The sequence below is a fragment of the Myotis brandtii genome, unplaced genomic scaffold, assembly GCF_000412655.1.
Source record: "Myotis brandtii unplaced genomic scaffold, ASM41265v1 scaffold137, whole genome shotgun sequence".
Taxonomy (NCBI): domain Eukaryota; kingdom Metazoa; phylum Chordata; class Mammalia; order Chiroptera; family Vespertilionidae; genus Myotis; species Myotis brandtii.
Genome location: NW_005354874.1, coordinates 5587992 through 5606247, shown reverse-complemented (window position 1 = coordinate 5606247; position 18256 = coordinate 5587992). Strand labels below are relative to the sequence as shown.

At 43.8% G+C, this 18256-nt stretch overlaps 1 protein-coding gene across 4 annotated transcripts; it reads right to left on the bottom strand.

Annotated features, from left to right (window-relative positions):
- Positions 1–10810: 10810 nt before the first annotated feature.
- MGME1 (mitochondrial genome maintenance exonuclease 1) lies at positions 10811–17978 on the bottom strand. Of its 4 annotated transcripts, none has more exons than XM_005860596.2 (5): positions 17863–17978; positions 15357–15935; positions 13237–13453; positions 11667–11799; positions 10811–11056 (listed from the first exon to the last, which is right to left on the bottom strand). In XM_005860596.2, the coding sequence occupies exons 2-5, from the start codon at positions 15868–15870 to the stop codon at positions 10895–10897; spliced, it is 1026 nt and encodes a 341-aa protein (XP_005860658.1). In that variant the 5' UTR covers positions 15871–15935; positions 17863–17978; the 3' UTR covers positions 10811–10894. The 4 variants fall into 4 exon arrangements, with proteins under 4 accessions (XP_005860658.1, XP_005860656.1, XP_005860657.1 ...); XM_005860594.2 differs by lacking the exon at positions 17863–17978 and adding an exon at positions 17675–17819; XM_005860595.2 differs by lacking the exon at positions 17863–17978 and adding an exon at positions 17720–17819.
- Positions 17979–18256: the final 278 nt, after the last annotated feature.

Genomic DNA, 18256 nt, shown 5'->3' with positions numbered 1-18256 from the left:
TATGCTGATGTATCAAAATGGGGGTTATTCTCTTATCTGTCCTTGGGTGTGGTTGTCTTTCACATCCATGTGTCCTTCTCTCTTTCTTTCCCTCTCCCTTTCTTTCTCTCTAAAAATCAATGGAAAAATACCTTTGGGTGAGGATTAATAAAAAAAAAAAAGAGTAAATAAAATAAAGGCTGGGCATTTAAGGGGATTTTGGGGGAGGATATCAATAGAATATTCATCAGTGTTATGCTGATGTATCAAAATGGGGGTTATTCTCTTATCTGTCCTTGGGTGTGGTTGGCAAATGGCACTAACTGGATTTCTGCTGTCTCCCTGAGTAGGGTGATTTAAGCTATTTATTCTCTGGTTGGGGAGGGGAAGTGCAAACCATTTATTCTTGTGTCCCTGGTTTAGGGTAGATGGCTGAACCCGCTTGGCATCTTGATTTTCTATTTGGCTGCAAGCTGCTGTTTAACTATTTGGTCTCAGTTTCCCGATTCCGCTTTTCCTGGCTTACTGGCCTGTCTCAGTCTGACTGCTCTGCTGGAAAGGCCATGGGAGAAGCCACATGGACAGGCCACCTGGAGAGGGAAAGGTCCCGGGACTACTTGGAGAGAGGAGCCCAGCCTCCTCACCCTCCCTGCCAGCACACCAGGCGTGTGGATGAGTCGTCCTGGACACTCCGGCCTAGTCAGGCTGCGGGACCTGCAGCCCCGCAGAAATCTGTGAAGAGCAGAAGAACCACCTGGATGAGCCCAGACAGTACTGGAATTTGAGAGACAATAAAACAATTGTTTTAATCAACTAGTTTTGAGGTGTTTTCTCATGCAGCAGTACATCACTGGAATGCTTCCCCTGACCACCGCAGCGCAGACTATACCCTCTTCTCTGTTTTCTTTGCTTTGTTTTGTCTTTCTTCACATAACTTAAACTTCCCTGACATTTAACATGCATGTGTTTACTGTCCATCTCTCCCACTGGACTGTGATCTCTGTGAGATGAGGAAATTTATTGGTTCTGCTCACTGCTTTATTCCCGGATCTTAGGACAGTGCCTAATAAACACTCAATGAGCAAATATTGAAATATCCACTCTTCTAAGATCAAAATAGCCTTGGTGATAGAATGATCCTTTCCCTCTGAGAAAAGTAATCTAATCCCCAGCTCTCAGGGACTCACACTGTTCTTTTTGTAAGGAACATCCTGCAACTGACCGTAGGCATCAACATCCACACACTTTAATTGAACTCCTGCTACATGGAAGACTGATTGGAGAACTAACAGATAAACATTTGAAAATAACTGGCAACTTTAAACAAATCCAGCTCTGTGTTTGGAGAATCGCCCGTGTTCCCAAAGAGGGGGCAAGAAGAAGTAGCTGATGCAAAGCCAGCTGGAAGAAGGGGTGAAGAGCACCACGTACCAGGGAGGACATGATGGAGGGCACTGGCCCAGCTTCTAATGACTCCCAGGCTTGCCCTGCACCCCCGGCTATCTACTAATTCCTTTACAGAGGCCTCCTGGGCTCCAAGAGTCCTGCTTTCTATGTAAAGGGGCAGATTGGCATGGCCACCACCATGGTCCACACAGTTGCTATTTGGGTTCTCTCCTGTTCTCTAGGCCTGACGTTTTCTCAACTAATTCCAAGCCCAGTGTACCATTTTAGCTCACGTGGGCGAGTGTTTCATGGGGACAGCAGATGGATGGGATGACAAATAGCCGGATGGTGAGGACAGCTAGGAAGTGCTTTTTCCTGTGTCAGAACTGTTGGCTATGCACGTGCTCCAATATAGTCTAGACTCACTGGGGAAGCAACAGCATGTACCAGGGGATAGCAGACAAACTGGCTTCCATTTCTTTCTTTGCTGCTAAACAACCTCATCCATCCATCCAATGAACCATCTCACCAACTGTCCCGGAAGTAGACCCTGAGACAGTGGCTTATTACTGACATTGTCCTGGGAAAGTGAAACAGGGAAGAGAAGAAAGCCAATACAGCAGGTTGCTGCTGGGGAGCTCTGGGCAGCTATATAGTAGAATATGCCCTAGAGCTGTACCACCTGAGGGGTGAGTAAACTGGGCTATTCAGCCACTAATTCCTGTGTTTCATTGGCCAAGGGTTGCCTCCAAGGGAATTAACTCCTTGGAACTTTGGCCTACCCTGCAGCCAGACAAAAGCTTCACGCAGTTCTAAGGTTTTTATAAGAAGCCATCTGTCTTAGCTTGGGCTGCTGTAACCAAGTACCATTGACTGGGAAGCTTGTAAACAATAGAAATTTCTTTCTCACAGGCTGGAAGTCTGAGATCAGAGAGCCAGCATGGTTGGGTTCTAGCAAGGGCCCTCTTCCGGGTTGCAGACTACCACTGACTTCTCTTTGTGTCCCCACATGTGGTGGAAAGAGCACAAGGTCTCTGGCTTCTTCCTACAAGGGCTCTAATCCCATTCCCAAGGGCTCCAACCTCATGACCTAATCACCTCCCAAAGGCCCCACCTCCAAATACCATCACATTGGGATTGGGGCTTCAACCTATGAATTCTGGGGGACGCAAACTTCATTGCACCATCATGTGGAACAGTGTGTGCTGAGGGGATATGGACAAGGCAAGATGGCGTTGCTACATGGACCAGCATGGCCTGTCTGCCACAAGTCAGCCCTGTGCTAGCACTGGGTGCAGAGGAAATAAAAAAACAGATCCTTGTTCATTGTCTAGTGGGGGAGATGGATGTACAGTAAAAGTGACCGCTAACACAGAGGCCCATGTCAAATGCTGTGGGAGGTAGATCACCACTGAAGGGGCCAGGAAGCTCACAGAACAGGGAACAAAAGCTGAGTCTTGAGAGCCAGATACCAGTTGAGGGTCACATATGTGTCATTAACAGTTTGGAGTCTTGCCCTGGCCGGGTAGCTCAGTTGGTTAGACTGTCCTGATACGCCAAGGTTTTGGGTTCCATCCCCAGTCAGAGCACATACAAGAATCAAGCAATGAATGCATAATAAGTGGAACAAGTTGATGTTTCTCAAATCAATCAATTAAAAAACATATTAAAAAAAAAACAGTTCAGAGTCTCTGTACTCATGTGTTAGCTGCCGTCTGATGTTGGACAGCTAGAATTCCTAACCACAATAATGATCCCAGGCATTCAGAAAGCAAGCTACACCAGAAGGGGGTGGAGACTTCTCAGTCAATTCCATGTGACACGTGAAAACAATTCTTAGCACACGGACTGTGCTAAAGTAGGCAGCAGACTGGATTTGGTCTGTGGGCCACGGTTCACTGACTCATGAGCAAGACTATTGCAATAGCTGTCCAGCTGGTCTCTGACTCAACTCCTGTCCCGGTTTTCCACTCTCCAAATAAGACTGATCTTTTTGAAAGGGGATGGGATGACTTTATTCCCCTGATTAGCCTGCCTTTCCATCTTCCTTAGAATTACTCCAATGTCCTTTCATGGCCTATTGAACTTGGCATCGCCTGGATGCCCCCCTGTCCCTGGTCTGCAATTCCTTTCCTTTCTTCACTGCTTCCTGACCTCCCCTGTCTTCTGATGTCCCTCCTCCAGACTGTAAGCTCTCTTTCTTTCTTTAATATATTTTATTGATTTTTTACAGAGAGGAAGGGAGAGGGATAGAGAGTTAGAAACATCAATGAGTGAGAAACATTGATCAGCTGCCTCCTGCACATCTCCTACTGGGGACCAAGGTACATGCCCTTGACCAGAATCAAACCCGGGACCCTTTGGTCCGCAGGCCGATGCTCTATCCACTGAGCCAAACCTGTCAGGGCTGTAAGCTCTCTTTCTTACTTCTAGGCATTGAGGATACTCTTCCTGTGGCTCTCTCTCTCTCTCTCTTTAAATATATTTTTATTGATTTCAGGGATAGAGAAATAGAAACATCAATGATGAGATAGAATCATTGATTGGCTGCCTCCTGCATGCCCCTGACTGGGGATGGAGCCCGCGACCAGGGCATGTGCCCTTGGCTGGAATTGAACCTGGGACCCTTTAGTCCGCAGGCCGATGCTCTATCCACTAGGCCAAACCGGCTAGGGCTCCTGTGGCTCTTTACATTGGCTACTTTTCATCTTTCAGGTTTCATCTTAGGTCATCCTTCAGAGGAGCCCTCTCTGACCACCCAATCCAAACATTCAATCCCCTGCTGGCTCAGTGATTCCCCTTGCTGGCTCAGTGATTCTCTCAATCTGTAATTTTCATACTACTTTTTTCACTTGTTAATTGCCCGCCCTTCCTCTAGATTATAAACTCCATGTCTGTCTTGATCCTCGGTGTCTTGCACAAGCTGGCACAAAACAAACACTCAATTTGTGGGGTGAAGGGATGAATTAACCTCTAACTTGCAACCCTGTGCTTTCTGTCCCACCCTGTCCATCTCTGTACTGCTGCACACATCCCATTTTACAACTCTTATTTCACCGTCTGGCTCCTCTAGTTCCACATCTACTTTCAAATCACTGAGCTCACAGAACCCACAGCCTCTTAGCAACGGGCTGCCTAGAACTAACCACAATGTCTCTGGTGGGCCAGTCTGGACCCCAGCTCTTTTTCTGTTGTTCTGGGGCAGGCCACTTTCCTTCTGTTGTTTGTCCCCTCACTTAATCTCTCTTAAAACTGTTCCGTGTCTTTTGTCTACTTCTTTCACTTTCCTGATTTTGAATTCAAGATGCACCCAGATCTCCTAACCTGTGACCATCTGAAACCTGAATCATGTTCCGTAGTTATTACCCAAGTCTTGTTTTTTTTGTTGTTGTTTTTTTTAAAAAAACTTCATGTTCCGTAGTTATTACCCAAGTCTTGTTTTTTTTAAAAAAACCGCACCCACTCCTTATGTGTAACTGCTGATTAGGGTAATGGAAAGTAGGACCGTTTGTGCAACAAGCAGAATATATGTAGTGAATTTGTCCAGCACATTTGTCCAGTGCTGTTGATGTGTCCCAATGACTGGGGAGATGATATACACATCTGAAATGGTTAAGTGACAGAAAAAGGCAGAATACAAACAAGAATCAATGCAAGTGGTAAAAATAATGGCCCCTTAGGAGTTCAGTGAAGGGTGCAGTCATCATGTGCTGTTTGGAGTCAGTTCCAAGGAGGAAGGAACAAGTATTTGCCCAGTGCCTGCTCCGACAACACTGGGGTCAGTGCTATCTCCAAATTACTGATGAGGAAGTAGGTAAAGTGATTCACCTAACGCCGCAGGGCTGGGATTTGAACCCTTGCCTGCCTGATTCTGAGGCTCCTACTTTCTGCACATACACCATCTTCTTTCCTGCAGAGTTAGGAAGACTTGCGCTGGACCTCAGGTAGGACTGGGGTTCAGGTCCAAACACTAAGAAAATTAAGATTTGGCTGAACAAAGGGATGAAGGGAAATTATTTTAGGCAAAAGTATCATCACAAACACGAGCTTAGAAATGGGCGTGAGCCTGGGGCTGTGGGACAGTCGAGATCTGTCTGAATGGATATTTCTAATCACAGCTGACCTTTGCTTGTTGTTTGGACTCTGTTTCCTTTTCTTAACTTTTAATATCCCATTAATTTAGTGATTGTCCTTATTTAAAGACATGTAATATAACAGTTCAGCGATTTTTAAAAAACTTTTAAAAATATATTTTTTATTATTGATTTCAGAGAGGAAGGGAGAGGGAGAGATAGAAACATCAATGATGAGAGAGAATCATTGATTGGCTGCCTCCTGCACACCCCACACTGGGGACTGAGTCCACAACCCAGGCATGTGCCCTGACCGGGAATCGAACCATGATCTCCTGGTTCATAGGTCGGCGCTCAACCACTGAGCAACACACCAGCCAGGCTCAGCAACTTTTTTTTTACACCCTTGCTTTCATGGAACATTTTTGTATAGATCTTTTAAAATGTATTTTATCTCTTTGATAATTAATAGCTAACATTTTCATGCACCCTGAAATCTTTTTAGATTATGACTTTAGGAGTCTTTGCAGTAGACAGGACCAGCCCCTGATTTGGAAAGAAGTTAACGGAGACTCTCAGCTCAGCCCTGAGGCGGTTTGAGGGAGCAGCCCCCATGCCTGCATTTGGCCATCTCTCCATGAAAATCCTGCCCTGCTTAGAGCCACAGTCTCCTGCCAGTTTGTAAATAGCCTTGTTCCTAATTTATCTCACTTCTCTTTTCGGAGCCAGTGACCCAGATTCATTTAGCTGTAGGAAGCCTCACAGGGCTGTGCAGACAGGTCTCCATGTCGCCATACTAGGAAAAGTGAGAAGGAAATCATGAAGCTGCCTACAAACGGAGAGAAAACCTCTCACACAGTTACTTTAAATCCAACCAGACCTGTGTTAGGAACTGAGATGCCCCAGTTCCTCCAGATAGGTCCATCCCTACTGTATTTGGCTTCTGCCCGCTAAGTGCAGTCTACTTCTCCCACCACTAGGTGGCAATCCCGTTTTCATGCAGATTTCATTCAAGTGATAATGCTGTTCAAAACAAAAAGTAAAAACGAACTGTTTTCACCCCATCATGTTGGCAAACAAAAGTCTTAAACTTCTTGTTAATGAATGTGTGGTAAAGCAGGAAATTTCAGACATCACTGGTGGGAACATAAAGATGATTTGGGAGGGGAACCGGGCAGCAACGTTTAAGCTGTGCACATACTGGGGCCAGCAAAGATGCGTCCAGGTGTGTTCATTTGATGATGATGGCGGTTAACATTTATTTTGTTCCCATGATGTGCCAGGCGCTTACATCACTGTACTGCTGTATTATAACAGTAGGTACCGGTATTTCTCCCCAATTTACAAATGAGGAAATCAGGCACAGAACGGTCGGATAACTTGCCATAAGGTCACAGAGCTATTAACTGGCAGAGCCACAATCGACATCCTGCTTCCACCACATTGCACCTGCCTCCTGTGTGCCAGGAAACACGCACAGGAGGGTGCTGTTCACTGCACCACTGTCTATAGTAACAAAACGTTGTTAGTTAGCCTATCAGCCCAGTGGTGAGACAATGAAGCATGAGGAAATATAGATCTGGAAGTGGTCACCTGGAGAGATCTCAAAAATAAGTGGAGACAAAGCAAGTGAAACCAAAAACACAGAAAATACAACCATGTATTTTTCATGGAGACCAGCACAGGTTGTAAAACTGTAAAAGGATATACTGGAAAGATACCCTCCAAATTTATGATGGTGTTTATTTCAGGGGAGAGAAATGGGATTAGGTAAACAAAGGCAAGGACTTGTTTATCTGCGATGATCTATTAAAAACTCCCCTCCCCCACTCTTTTGTTTTAATTGTTTTAAATTGATTTCAGACAGGAAGGGAGGAGAGGGATAGAAACATCAATAATGAGAATCCTTGATCGGCTGCCTCCTGCATGCCTCCTACTGGGGATGGAGCCAGCAACCCTGGCATGTGCCCTTGACCGGACTTGAACCCGGGACTCTTCTGTCCGAAGGCCAACACTCTACCAACTGAGCCAAACCCGCTAGAGTTGACCCCCCGGCCCCAATCTTGATTATAAAGGAACCTCTAACCCAGAACATCATTTTATGATTGGATTTACACGTGCATTACTCAAACCTGACCACTGTTATTGTCAAGGCAATACTCAATCAGGGAGATCTCCCCAAAGAGATTCTCTCAAGCTCCCTTCTATAGTATAACTTTAAAGGTTCACAGGTTCCGCCTCCAGCAACAGCACATCTCTTTGCTTAACCTGCAGGCCTCAGAGGCTGGAAGGGAGGGAGGCCAGGAGAATCAGTTCTGCTCTGTACTTAGTAATTGATTGGTTTAAGACAGTGTTTCTCGTTAGGATACAAGCTCCAAACAATTGAAGCATTTATTTAAAAAAAATAGTTTCAACTATTTCCTTGCTTCACTTTTGTGTGTGTCTGGGAGAACGTATGGTAGGTTATAATAAAATGTTTAATTGCTCAGGTGGAAAGACACAGCGATTAAAACAAATTACCCCTCTCTAACCCTTTTAAAGCTGGTAGGCAAATTGGTTACTTGGAAACACATTGACCTATGACTAAACCCTCTTCCTGTGTTTACCAGAGTCAACAAATATAAAACCATAGGTCATATGTTCACTCATTTTCCTAGAACTATAATGGGTTTATAGAAAGAAGTTAATATTCTCAGATTAATGGGTATTAATGGCTCTGAGCAAGAGGCCAGGTCTGAGGGGAAAATTAAAAAAAACACACGTATTTTTATTGATTTCAGAGAGGGAGGGATAGAAATATCAATGGTAAGAGAGAATCATGGGTCGACTGCCTCCTCCATGCCCCATACAGAAGATTGAGCCTGTAACCTGGGCATGTGTCCTGACTGGGAATTGAAATATGACCTCCTGGTTCATAGTCAATGCTCAACCACTTAGCCACACTGGCCAGACTGGAAAAAAATTGGCTCTTAGTACCAACTTGGAGCTTTGGTAGCTTCATTAAATGCAGTCTTATTAAATGCATTAAGCAAGTATAGAATTGCAGAATGAAATGCAGCTTTAAATCTAATGGACTATCTCAAAGCTCAAATCTACAAGGTTACCTTTTGTACTTCTGAAGTAACCCCTTCAGAAAGAATGAATCTTTGAAAATTTTTTAATTACAGTGGGGCCTTGACTTACGAGTGTCCCGACTAACGAGTTTTTCGAGATACCAGCCCGATTTTTTGCTTTGAGTTGCGAGCTAAAATTTGGGTTACGGGCCAGCTTCAGATACCCTACCGCTAGTTGGCGAAGCGAACGTCACAGTGAACACCACATCAGCCCAGCATCACGTGTCTCACTTGTTCACTTTTTGATTTGACATACGAGTAATTTGACTTACTAGCTCCGTCACGGAACGAATTAAACTCGTAAGTCAAGGCCCCACTGTACCTCAATTTGGAGACTCTCTCATTACAAATCTTGTTTCATTTCACAATTTCTTAGGGGAACAGGTAGCAACCAAAAACTAGTAATATACATGTTAATTCTTTTTAAAAAAATATATTTTATTGATTCTTTACAGAGAGGAAGGGAGAGGGATAGAGAGTTAGAAACATCGATCAGCTACCTCCTACACACCCCCAACTGGGGATGTGCCCACAAGCAAGGTACATGCCCTTGACTGGAATCGAACCTGGGACCCTTCAGTCTGCAGGTCGACGCTCTATCCACTGAGCCAAACCAGTCAGGGCTACATGTCAATTCTTAAAAAGTTATGACTCGTTTAGAAACTCAGATTTGGTTTTCTCCTCTTATACCTTAGTAGTGAAAATAACTTTTTTTCCTTATCAACATTTCCTTCTCAAAGGATTGAGATTTCTTTAATTGGTGAGATGTGAAATTTACCAGTGTAGTGAGAAATTGGGGTGCCCTTATGTGGTTCAGGGAAACCTACCTAGGGATTTACCTTCACTGTTCTACCAACCATATCTTCTTGATTAGACTCTAAGGATCTTTATGGATCTTTTCACACCACCATTAGCTTGGGTCAAAGTGAATTTATGTTAACCCAACAGAACTGTATTAAAATGAAGGCTTGTTGGCTCTGGTTTCCTAAATCCAGGGTGAAACTTATTAGAGCAGCGTGGAAGAAAAAAAAAAATCTGCTGGTACAATTTTTAATTTTCTCACTTGATTCCTGACTTTGGATATTACAGGTTACAGGAATATATGCTATTTTAAAAAATGTAGATGTGTATAGTCAATAAACGGTCACCCACAAGCCTCCTCTCTCCCAAATGAACCTTACTTTCCTTGACAGGTGACTGATTCAGGACACCTCCTTGTATTCATTTACATAAAACACACACCAAAGCTACTGGGCCAGTGGTATAATTCTGAATATAAAAACAAAGTCTAAACATTTTCCAGGTTTGTGAAATTAATCTATAAACACAGAAGTTAAAAAACCAAAAACCTCATTATTTTACTCACATCTTGTATTTTATTTATAATTATGGCTAATGAAAGAAACAAATTAATTGTAGCATCCTATGATTTTAAAATAGTAACTGTAACTTAAATGCTAACCACTCCATAAAATAGGGACCCATCCCCCAAGGCTATAGTGGGGATTTACTTGTTTCCCAAACCCAGTGACAACTAATAGTTTTATTACTTATCAAACACCCCCCAAAAATATATTGTTTCCCATAGGTGAAAAATTCCACAAATGATACATTTTCTCTATGGACATGATTCAATTACTCAAAGCAGAACATAACTACTAAAATACCTACAATTACTTCTCGGGGTTATTTGGTGGTATGCCAAGGAGCAATGCCAATGATGTGGTGAATATGCTCCATCTTTCTCCAGAGCAATTATTTATTCGAGGCTAAGGAGTCACATACTTCTTTTTCAAAAATGTTAAATGGAAATTTTCTTTCTCAAAGAAATATAAAGAGAACCCCAATATATAAAACAAGTTCTAGGAAACTGTGTTGGCAGTAGTAGTTGGCCGATGTGAGTTCCCCCTCCACACACCCTGGGACTGCCATGCCCCTTCCCTTGTGGTGTAACCCTGGGGAAATGCTTGGCACACCAAGCCTCATTGCCCTCCAATTCTAGTTCAAAGACTGGGCAGGCTGCCCAGGACACAGAGAGGTTCCATGGGGTCCAAGAGCCACCAACACTGCCAATCCTGCTTGACCTTTTTTCAAGTAAATCATAGTCAGAGGTAGCATGGCTGATCTTTTGTATGCTGAAGTCCAGTTTTTTATATCTAAACTTTTCTGGCTTTTCAGTCTTTTTCTTTTTTATTGCAATAAATTTTAACAAATTAATATTTCTGCTTTGTGTTAAAGCAGCTCTCAGATCCTGTGGGACTTCCATCTTAGGTCACAGTAAACAGCAATATATTTTCCCAAACTGTGAGAAAGTGCTGAATGCTTCCAAATAGCATCCTGCCCCTAATCTGGTTTCTGAATATTCTGGTTCTTTTCCTTTTTTGTATATTCTTCCAGTCGAAGAAGCCACTTTGTCCAGTACTGGGAACACAGCTCTGTGTCCATGAAATGTGGGTGGGCAGGGGATCCATCTTTGTAGGCCACCACAATTAAACCACACCGAACCTATAAGAGACACAGTAGGATGAGTGAGTTCAGGTTAATTTCCTTCTTACTCCAGGGCAAACTCAGAACAAAACAATCTACAGTAACATCTGCTAACTCAATTTCTAAGATGGGCTGATGGAAGACTGCTCCAGGATACACAAGAACACAAAGATGACAGATAACACTTTGAAGAATGGACTGTCATCATTTAAGAACTATTAGCAACAATAGCAAAAAGCTGAAGGGGAAAAGTGCTTTTTAAAGTGGCAGATAGCCGAAAACCGGTTTGGCTCGATGGATAGAGCGTCGGCCTGCGGACTGAAAGGTCCCAGGTTCGATTCCGGTCAAGGGCATGTACTTGGGTTGCGGGCACATCCCCAGTAGGAGATGTGCAGGAGGCAGCTGATCGATGTTTCTCTCTCATCGATGTTTCTAACTCTCTATCCCTCTCCCTTCCTCTCTGTAAAAAATCAATAAAATATATATATATATAAAAAAAAAAATAAAGTGGCAGATAGACAAGGAACAAAGTAAGCAGTGGGCTACAAACAGAATAAGAACCATAATGAGTTAAATAGCTTTAAACAAGTGTTGAGCAAAGCTTTGAGCAGAGGCTCAGTGTCCTGACCTGAAAGCTATAGTTGGCATCATGGTTTATGGCACCCATGTATGCCACAACCTGCAGCGGATTGTCAAATGTATTCCGGATAAGAGGTTTTGGTTTTTCCGATGTTTTCCAATCAATCACACACAGGTTGCCTCTAAAGAGAAACCAAAGGAAAATCTTTGTAGGTAATAGTTAAAACCAAAAAGCTCTATTAGGTTAACCCTCTTACGTGTAATTTACTACTTGTCACTCAATGACTGTTGCTTCTATTCTCCACTTGCCAAACAGACAGCTCCTCTGAGCTTTACCTCTTAGGATTAGAAAGATCTGACCTTCTCTTTGCTTTCAGCCCTTTATTCAGTAAATGAGCCTGTCAGGAGTTTGATGAAAATGTTTCCTAAATTGCACCGGTGAGACCTACAGGTGCAGACCCATGGTGGGAGTGCTGGGAAACAACGTTTCCACAGTTCAAGTTCCTATACATTCTCGAAATGCCTTGGAACCTCCAAGGCCTCCTTTCCTTTAACAAGTGACAGGGGAATTGAAACTACACCTATTATTACCTTAGTTGATTTTGCTTCAAATGTCTATCAGAATGAACCACCACAGACCAGTAGCAAAGTCCTCATCATAAAAGACTAAACATCCTGGAGCTTTAGAAATTCTCTTGCTCATAAACCAAGGCTGGGGTTCAAATCCATCAACACTTAAAAAAAAAAAAAAGAAAAAATCCTGGCCCTAGCCTGTTTGGCTCAATGGATAGAGTGTTGGCTTGTGGACTAAAGGGTCACAGGTTCAATTCTGGCCAAGGGCATGTGCCTGGATTTCGGGCTCGATTCCCTCCAGTAGGGGGCATGCAGGAGGCAGCCCATCAATGATCCTTTCATCATTGATGTTTCTCTCTCCCTTCCTCTCTGAGAAAAAAAAAAAAAATCCTGCCCTAGCAGGTTTGGCTCAGTGGATAGAGCGTCAGCCTGTGGATTGAAGGATCCTGGGTTCGATTCCAGTCAAGGGCACATGCCTGGGTTTCGGGCTCCATCCCCAGTAGGGGGCGTGCAGGAGGCAGCCGATGAATGATTCTCTCTCACCATTTATGTTTTTATCTCTTTTCCCCACTCCCTTCCTCTCTGAAATCAATACAAATGTATTTTAAAAAAATCCTCCCACTTTTTTTTTTTGGCCCAGCTGGCGTGGCTAACAGATCAAGATGCTATTTTTAGGGGAACAGGAAATAAAATCCAGGAATCAAATTTGATCACATGGCTGGTACCTGGATTGGGGGGAGGGGAGGAGAACATGCTGGAAAACAGGCCATCCTAGGGATATTGAAAAGTTATCTTCAAAAAAAATAAAGAGGAAAAAAGTTATCTTTTCTCCACCAAACATTTTGATTTTGGAAAACAGATTTACAAGGATTATGTGGCTCTTCCCTCTGTATCCATTCTTACCCAATTCTTTTACCTATCACACAGGTTTTGACTTAACAGAGGCTGTACCTTGAAGTAGGAGTTAAGAGGAAAAAGTAGGCACCATCTGTCCCACCCTGCATTAATGCACCTACTTACTTTCATAAAAACAATCTAATACTTACTGATACTCAGCCACACAGTCCAGCAGACCTACATACTTTAAGGTCTCATGTTGAACAGCACTTTCAAGAGCTTGAACTCCACTGACATCTTTCAGAATATGCTGGATGCTTTCGATGTAGCCAGACTCAAGATTTTCATCTCCCTCTTTTAAGTTCCCCTGAGGTGAAAGTATGCTTTCCAAGGCTTCATGGAACTGTTTCCCTTGTAAAAATAAGTCTAAAAAAAAAAAAAAATCAAGGGAAAAGAAAAAAACAAAACAAAAAACAGATCAAACTAGTACTAAAAAATACTCTAAAAAACTCTGAATAATTAAATTAAAAATTACACAAGATTTATTTTTCTTTAAAACACATGTAACTAGCCGAAACCGGTTTGGCTCAGTGGATAGAGCGTTGGCCTGCGGACTGAAAGGTCCCAGGTTCGATCCTGGTCAAGGGCATGTACCTGGGTTGCAGGCACATCCCTGGGTTGCGGGCACATCCCTGGGTTGCGGGCACATCCTCAGTAGATGTGCAGGAGAGGCAGCTGATCGATGTTTCTAACTCTCGCTCTCCCTTCCTCTCTGTAAAAAATCAATAAAATATATTTTAAAAAATAATAAAACACATGTAACTACTTGTTTAACATGTGTGCACACATGCACTTTTTTTCTAAGATGCTTCAAAATAACTGCATTACTCTTAAAAAAGTGCTTGTGTACCACCACTTGGGGTAGATATACTGCTTTCTGGGAAGTATAGTTTAAGAAAGAGGTCGGCAACCGGTGGTCTGCGGATCACTAGTGGTCAGTGAGGTCTGAAAGGATGGCGACCACTGGTCTAAGGAATGATCAATGTAAAACTTAGCTTTAAGAAAAGACAGCTACACAGTCCTGATGAGGATCAGTTAATTCACCTGTGCAATGGTCTTTCTTTTTATCTTGCTTTTGAATGGAATCTGTTTAAAGGAAGTTAGTCTCTTTACTTGTCTAGTAAGTTAGGAGTTGAAGGCTAAAGTTTATTTATTCTCAGTTCCTAATCAAGAGCATCTGATTATCTCAATTTACCAAGATCTAAATACAGATGACGTGTTCTGGCTTATTGTTTTAATTCCATTAGTCTGGCTTGTCAGTCTACATTGATAAGTAGAACAAGGGTTATGTCCTAGATTCTGAACAGAATGCCCAGCAAACAAGTATAATTCCATTATCAGGTGATTGACTCTTTTCCATAATCGAAGAAAACAGGCAATTCTAATACTTAAATTTGTAACTTATAAAATAAATAAATTTTACACATCATTTAGTCAAAATACTTGATCTCTACATTTGTTTCTTTTGTGAAATGGGGACAATAGTATCTATGCTTTATAGAGTTGTCATGAGGATTAAGTGAGTTAAACACTCAGTGCTATTTAAAGCTAATTATTATCTGAAAGTAATTCCTCACTAGTTAAAGTTTAAGAAAAAAATTTAAATGAATGACACTAGTGCTGTATATTCTAGAAAACACAGTAACAATATAGAACCAGGATTAAGAAAATTACTTGAAGTATATTCTGCAAAGCCATCCTCTCCCAGTTCCAGAATCCGCTGCTTCTTCCACCCTAAAGTTTATTTATTCTCAGTTCCTAATCAAGAGCATCTGATTATCTCAATTTACCAAGATCTAAATACAGATGACGTGTTCTGGCTTATTGTTTTAATTCCATTAGTCTGGCTTGTCAGTCTACATTGATAAGTAGAACAAGGGTTATGTCCTAGATTCTGAACAGAATGCCCAGCAAACAAGTATAATTCCATTATCAGGTGATTGACTCTTTTCCATAATCGAAGAAAACAGGCAATTCTAATACTTAAATTTGTAACTTATAAAATAAATAAATTTTACACATCATTTAGTCAAAATACTTGATCTCTACATTTGTTTCTTTTGTGAAATGGGGACAATAGTATCTATGCTTTATAGAGTTGTCATGAGGATTAAGTGAGTTAAACACTCAGTGCTATTTAAAGCTAATTATTATCTGAAAGTAATTCCTCACTAGTTAAAGTTTAAGAAAAAAATTTAAATGAATGACACTAGTGCTGTATATTCTAGAAAACACAGTAACAATATAGAACCAGGATTAAGAAAATTACTTGAAGTATATTCTGCAAAGCCATCCTCTCCCAGTTCCAGAATCATCCGCTGCTTCCACCTCTCCAAATAGAAAATCTGTTCTGATGTCATGGTCTGCTGAAGGACCCGGGTCACACTTGGTATCTTATTCCTTTGCAAAGGGATTTTCAAAGGGGCTGTCGCAGCACTTGTTGCATTTGGTCTGCAGCTTCTCTCTGGATTGAAGAGAGGAAACCAGTTTCCTGGAACTCTTGCTTCCTCATCTTGCTTTGGGGGTTTACACTTACTCACAGGTCCATAGAGTAAAGAATCTTCCTCGAACAACGATTCTGGAGTCTGAGCAGGGCCTCTGAATGACAAGACAGACTGTACTAAATCAGAGTACTTTTCTTGGTTCACCTCTTCATAAGGGTTCACTTTTTTCTTCCGGCCACATGAATAAGAGGACGTGGAGAAACCCAGATGTGGGGATAGTTCTACAGAAAATCGCTTTGAACTTTTAAGCTGCCTGCAGATGGTCTGAAATGCCTTCATCTTTAGACTTTTCACTTCCCTCTAGTCTCCTTGCAATGCAGAGGGTCTTTTTAGTTTTTGCATTCCTAATAAAGAGAAAAGTGGTGTTAGGTGCCAAATGTGTTAAATTATTTTAACTATCAATGGGAAAGCTGCCTCAGTATGATATTGCACATTTAAAAGCCTATTCAAGAAGCTTTTGCAACATGCTCGGACACAGCTATTTCCAAAGAAAGGCCCTGGTCAATACCAGAAGGACCAGCACCTACTAAATTCGAAATAGCAGCTTGGGCAAGACGTCCCCCGATATTCTCTCTGAAGAAATGTGAACAGAGGGAGGAGTGTGAGACTAGAGGAAAAAACAACTCTAGAATCCATCCTGTAATAGCCAGGGGTCACAGTTAACAATTAACCACGGATCCTTAAATACCAGGTTGCTTGCTAAGTATTCTGTGTGGAGATTTCTCATTCAACCCTCACACCCTGTACTTCCACCGTTTTACAGATGTGGAAATCAAGCTCCTGAAGGACATGTCAGGTCCCAGCTGGCAAGCAGGGCAGTCAGCAGGGAGCACCACTGTGACCCCCATAAGTCAGCCCCAGGCACCTACAGTAAGGGATAGTCAATTGTTGATATCTCGCCCCCAGGGTGACTTTCCTTCCCCTAGCAAAAAGCTGGTCCAGCGTTTTGACCCTCTGACCTTTCCTCCCTAGAGATAACATCTGTGCCTCAATTGTATTTCAGCTCCAGGTCCAGAAAAGCAGCAAAACCAGGCCAGCGACCTCCCCGCCCACCTTGTCCTCAGGACCAGCTGCATTGCAGAATGACCCCTGCCCTGAGACTGGCCAATCGACCAGTGAAGACCACAACCCTGAAAGAGCACACCTAGAAAACTGATGAATATCTATTGAGATCTTCCCTTAAAATCTCCACCTTAAAACCATGAGCAGACTTGGCTCAGTGGATAGAGCGCAGTCCTGCGGACTGAAGGGTCCCTTCCTCTCTGTAAATCAAGGGCATGTACCTTGGTTGGGGGCACATCCCCAGTGGGAGATGTGCAGGAGGCAGCTGATCGATGTTTCTCTCTCATCGATGTTTCTAACTCTCTGTCCCTCTCCCTTCCTCTCTGTAAAAAATCAATAAAATATTTAAAAACAACAAAAAACCAGGAACAGGAGGACCCAGTGTGCTCTCCCTCCCAGAAGCGCCCCCCCCCCCCCCCAGGGCCCTTGCCATTTGTTCCTTCCCCCCCAAGCCCCAGGAGCCCTTCCTTTTTTTTTTTTTTTTGGTTTTGATAATCCTCACCCGAGGATATTTTTCCATTGATTTTTTGGGAGAGTGGAAGAGGGAGGGAAAGACCTTGTGAGATTGGTTGCCTCCTGCCTGAGCCCCGGTCAAAGCTCCGTGGGGGAGGAGCCTGCAATGGAGGTACTGCCCTTGACAGGAATCGATCCGGTCGACCGCAGGCCAATGCTCTATCCACTGAGCAAAACCCGCTAGGGCCAAAGGCCCTTCCTTTACCTCCATAACAAATTCCCTCAGGCCATCTCTTCTACCAATCACTTTTCCGACCTCTGTGATTTACCAAGTAAAAATCCTCTTACAGTTTGGGTCTTGGCTCTGAATTCTTTCTAGCCAGAATCCAAGTACCCAGGTTGCTGAAGGAGGGTCGGCATGACCCCATGGGTCAGACTCCTGGTGCCATTACAGCCGCCAACAACAGAACCATGTTGGCGGTCAGAATGCAGGGGCCCTTACGGTGAGAGTCAGGACTAGGGAGGAGACGGCTTAAGGAGAAGCCTAGCCCGGGACAGGGGTAGGTACCTCAGCGGCCACCACCCCGCGCTTAACTCCCGCGTAGCTAACAACCTCTTCGGGCGCGTATTCTCATCGTTCCCGCGCTTTGGTCTCGAATTAGGCTTCCGCCCAGGCAAGGCGGTCCCAGCATGCACTGCGCCCTGCGGCGCGCACGCCCCGCCCCTAGCCCTTGGTTCACCTCCGTAGACACTCACGCGATCCTCGGAGAGTCCCGCCCCGCCGGCAGATGCGCGGGCACCTGCAAATCGCGCCCTTCCGCTCTCACGAGATCTCGCTGACGTCACAGCTCGTGGCCATCTTGGACCCTGGCTAGGTAATAAATTTCGCCGCGCGACAGCACGCTCTTCCTTGAGACGCGCCTGGCGGGGAGTGTTTCTGCCTTCGCGTCCCTCTCTCTGCCCTGTGGTCTGCGGCTCCCGCGTGGCCCGGAGCGAGGGTAGGCCCCGCGTAGCTTCTTTGCCCGGCTCCAAGATGGACGGGGGAGGCAGCTGTGGGGGAGCACGTGGCGTGCCGCTCGCCTTTCCTGGGGCTTCTGGGATGGTGGCGGAGTCCCGTGGCCTCCTGCCTCCGTGGGGCAGGGAGGCTAGC

Bases quoted from the DNA above. Each gene is read 5' to 3' on its own strand.
- MGME1 (XM_005860596.2), bottom strand. From the start codon at position 15,870: ATGAAGGCATTTCAGACCATCTGCAGGCAGCTTAAAAGTTCAAAGCGA. The intron at 13,454-15,356 runs GTAATTTTCTTA...TTTTTTTTTTAG, and splicing joins CTTTGCAGAATATACTTCAA to ACTTATTTTTACAAGGGAAA. The intron at 11,800-13,236 runs GTAAGTATTAGA...GTTTCTCTTTAG, and splicing joins GACTGTGTGGCTGAGTATCA to AGGCAACCTGTGTGTGATTG.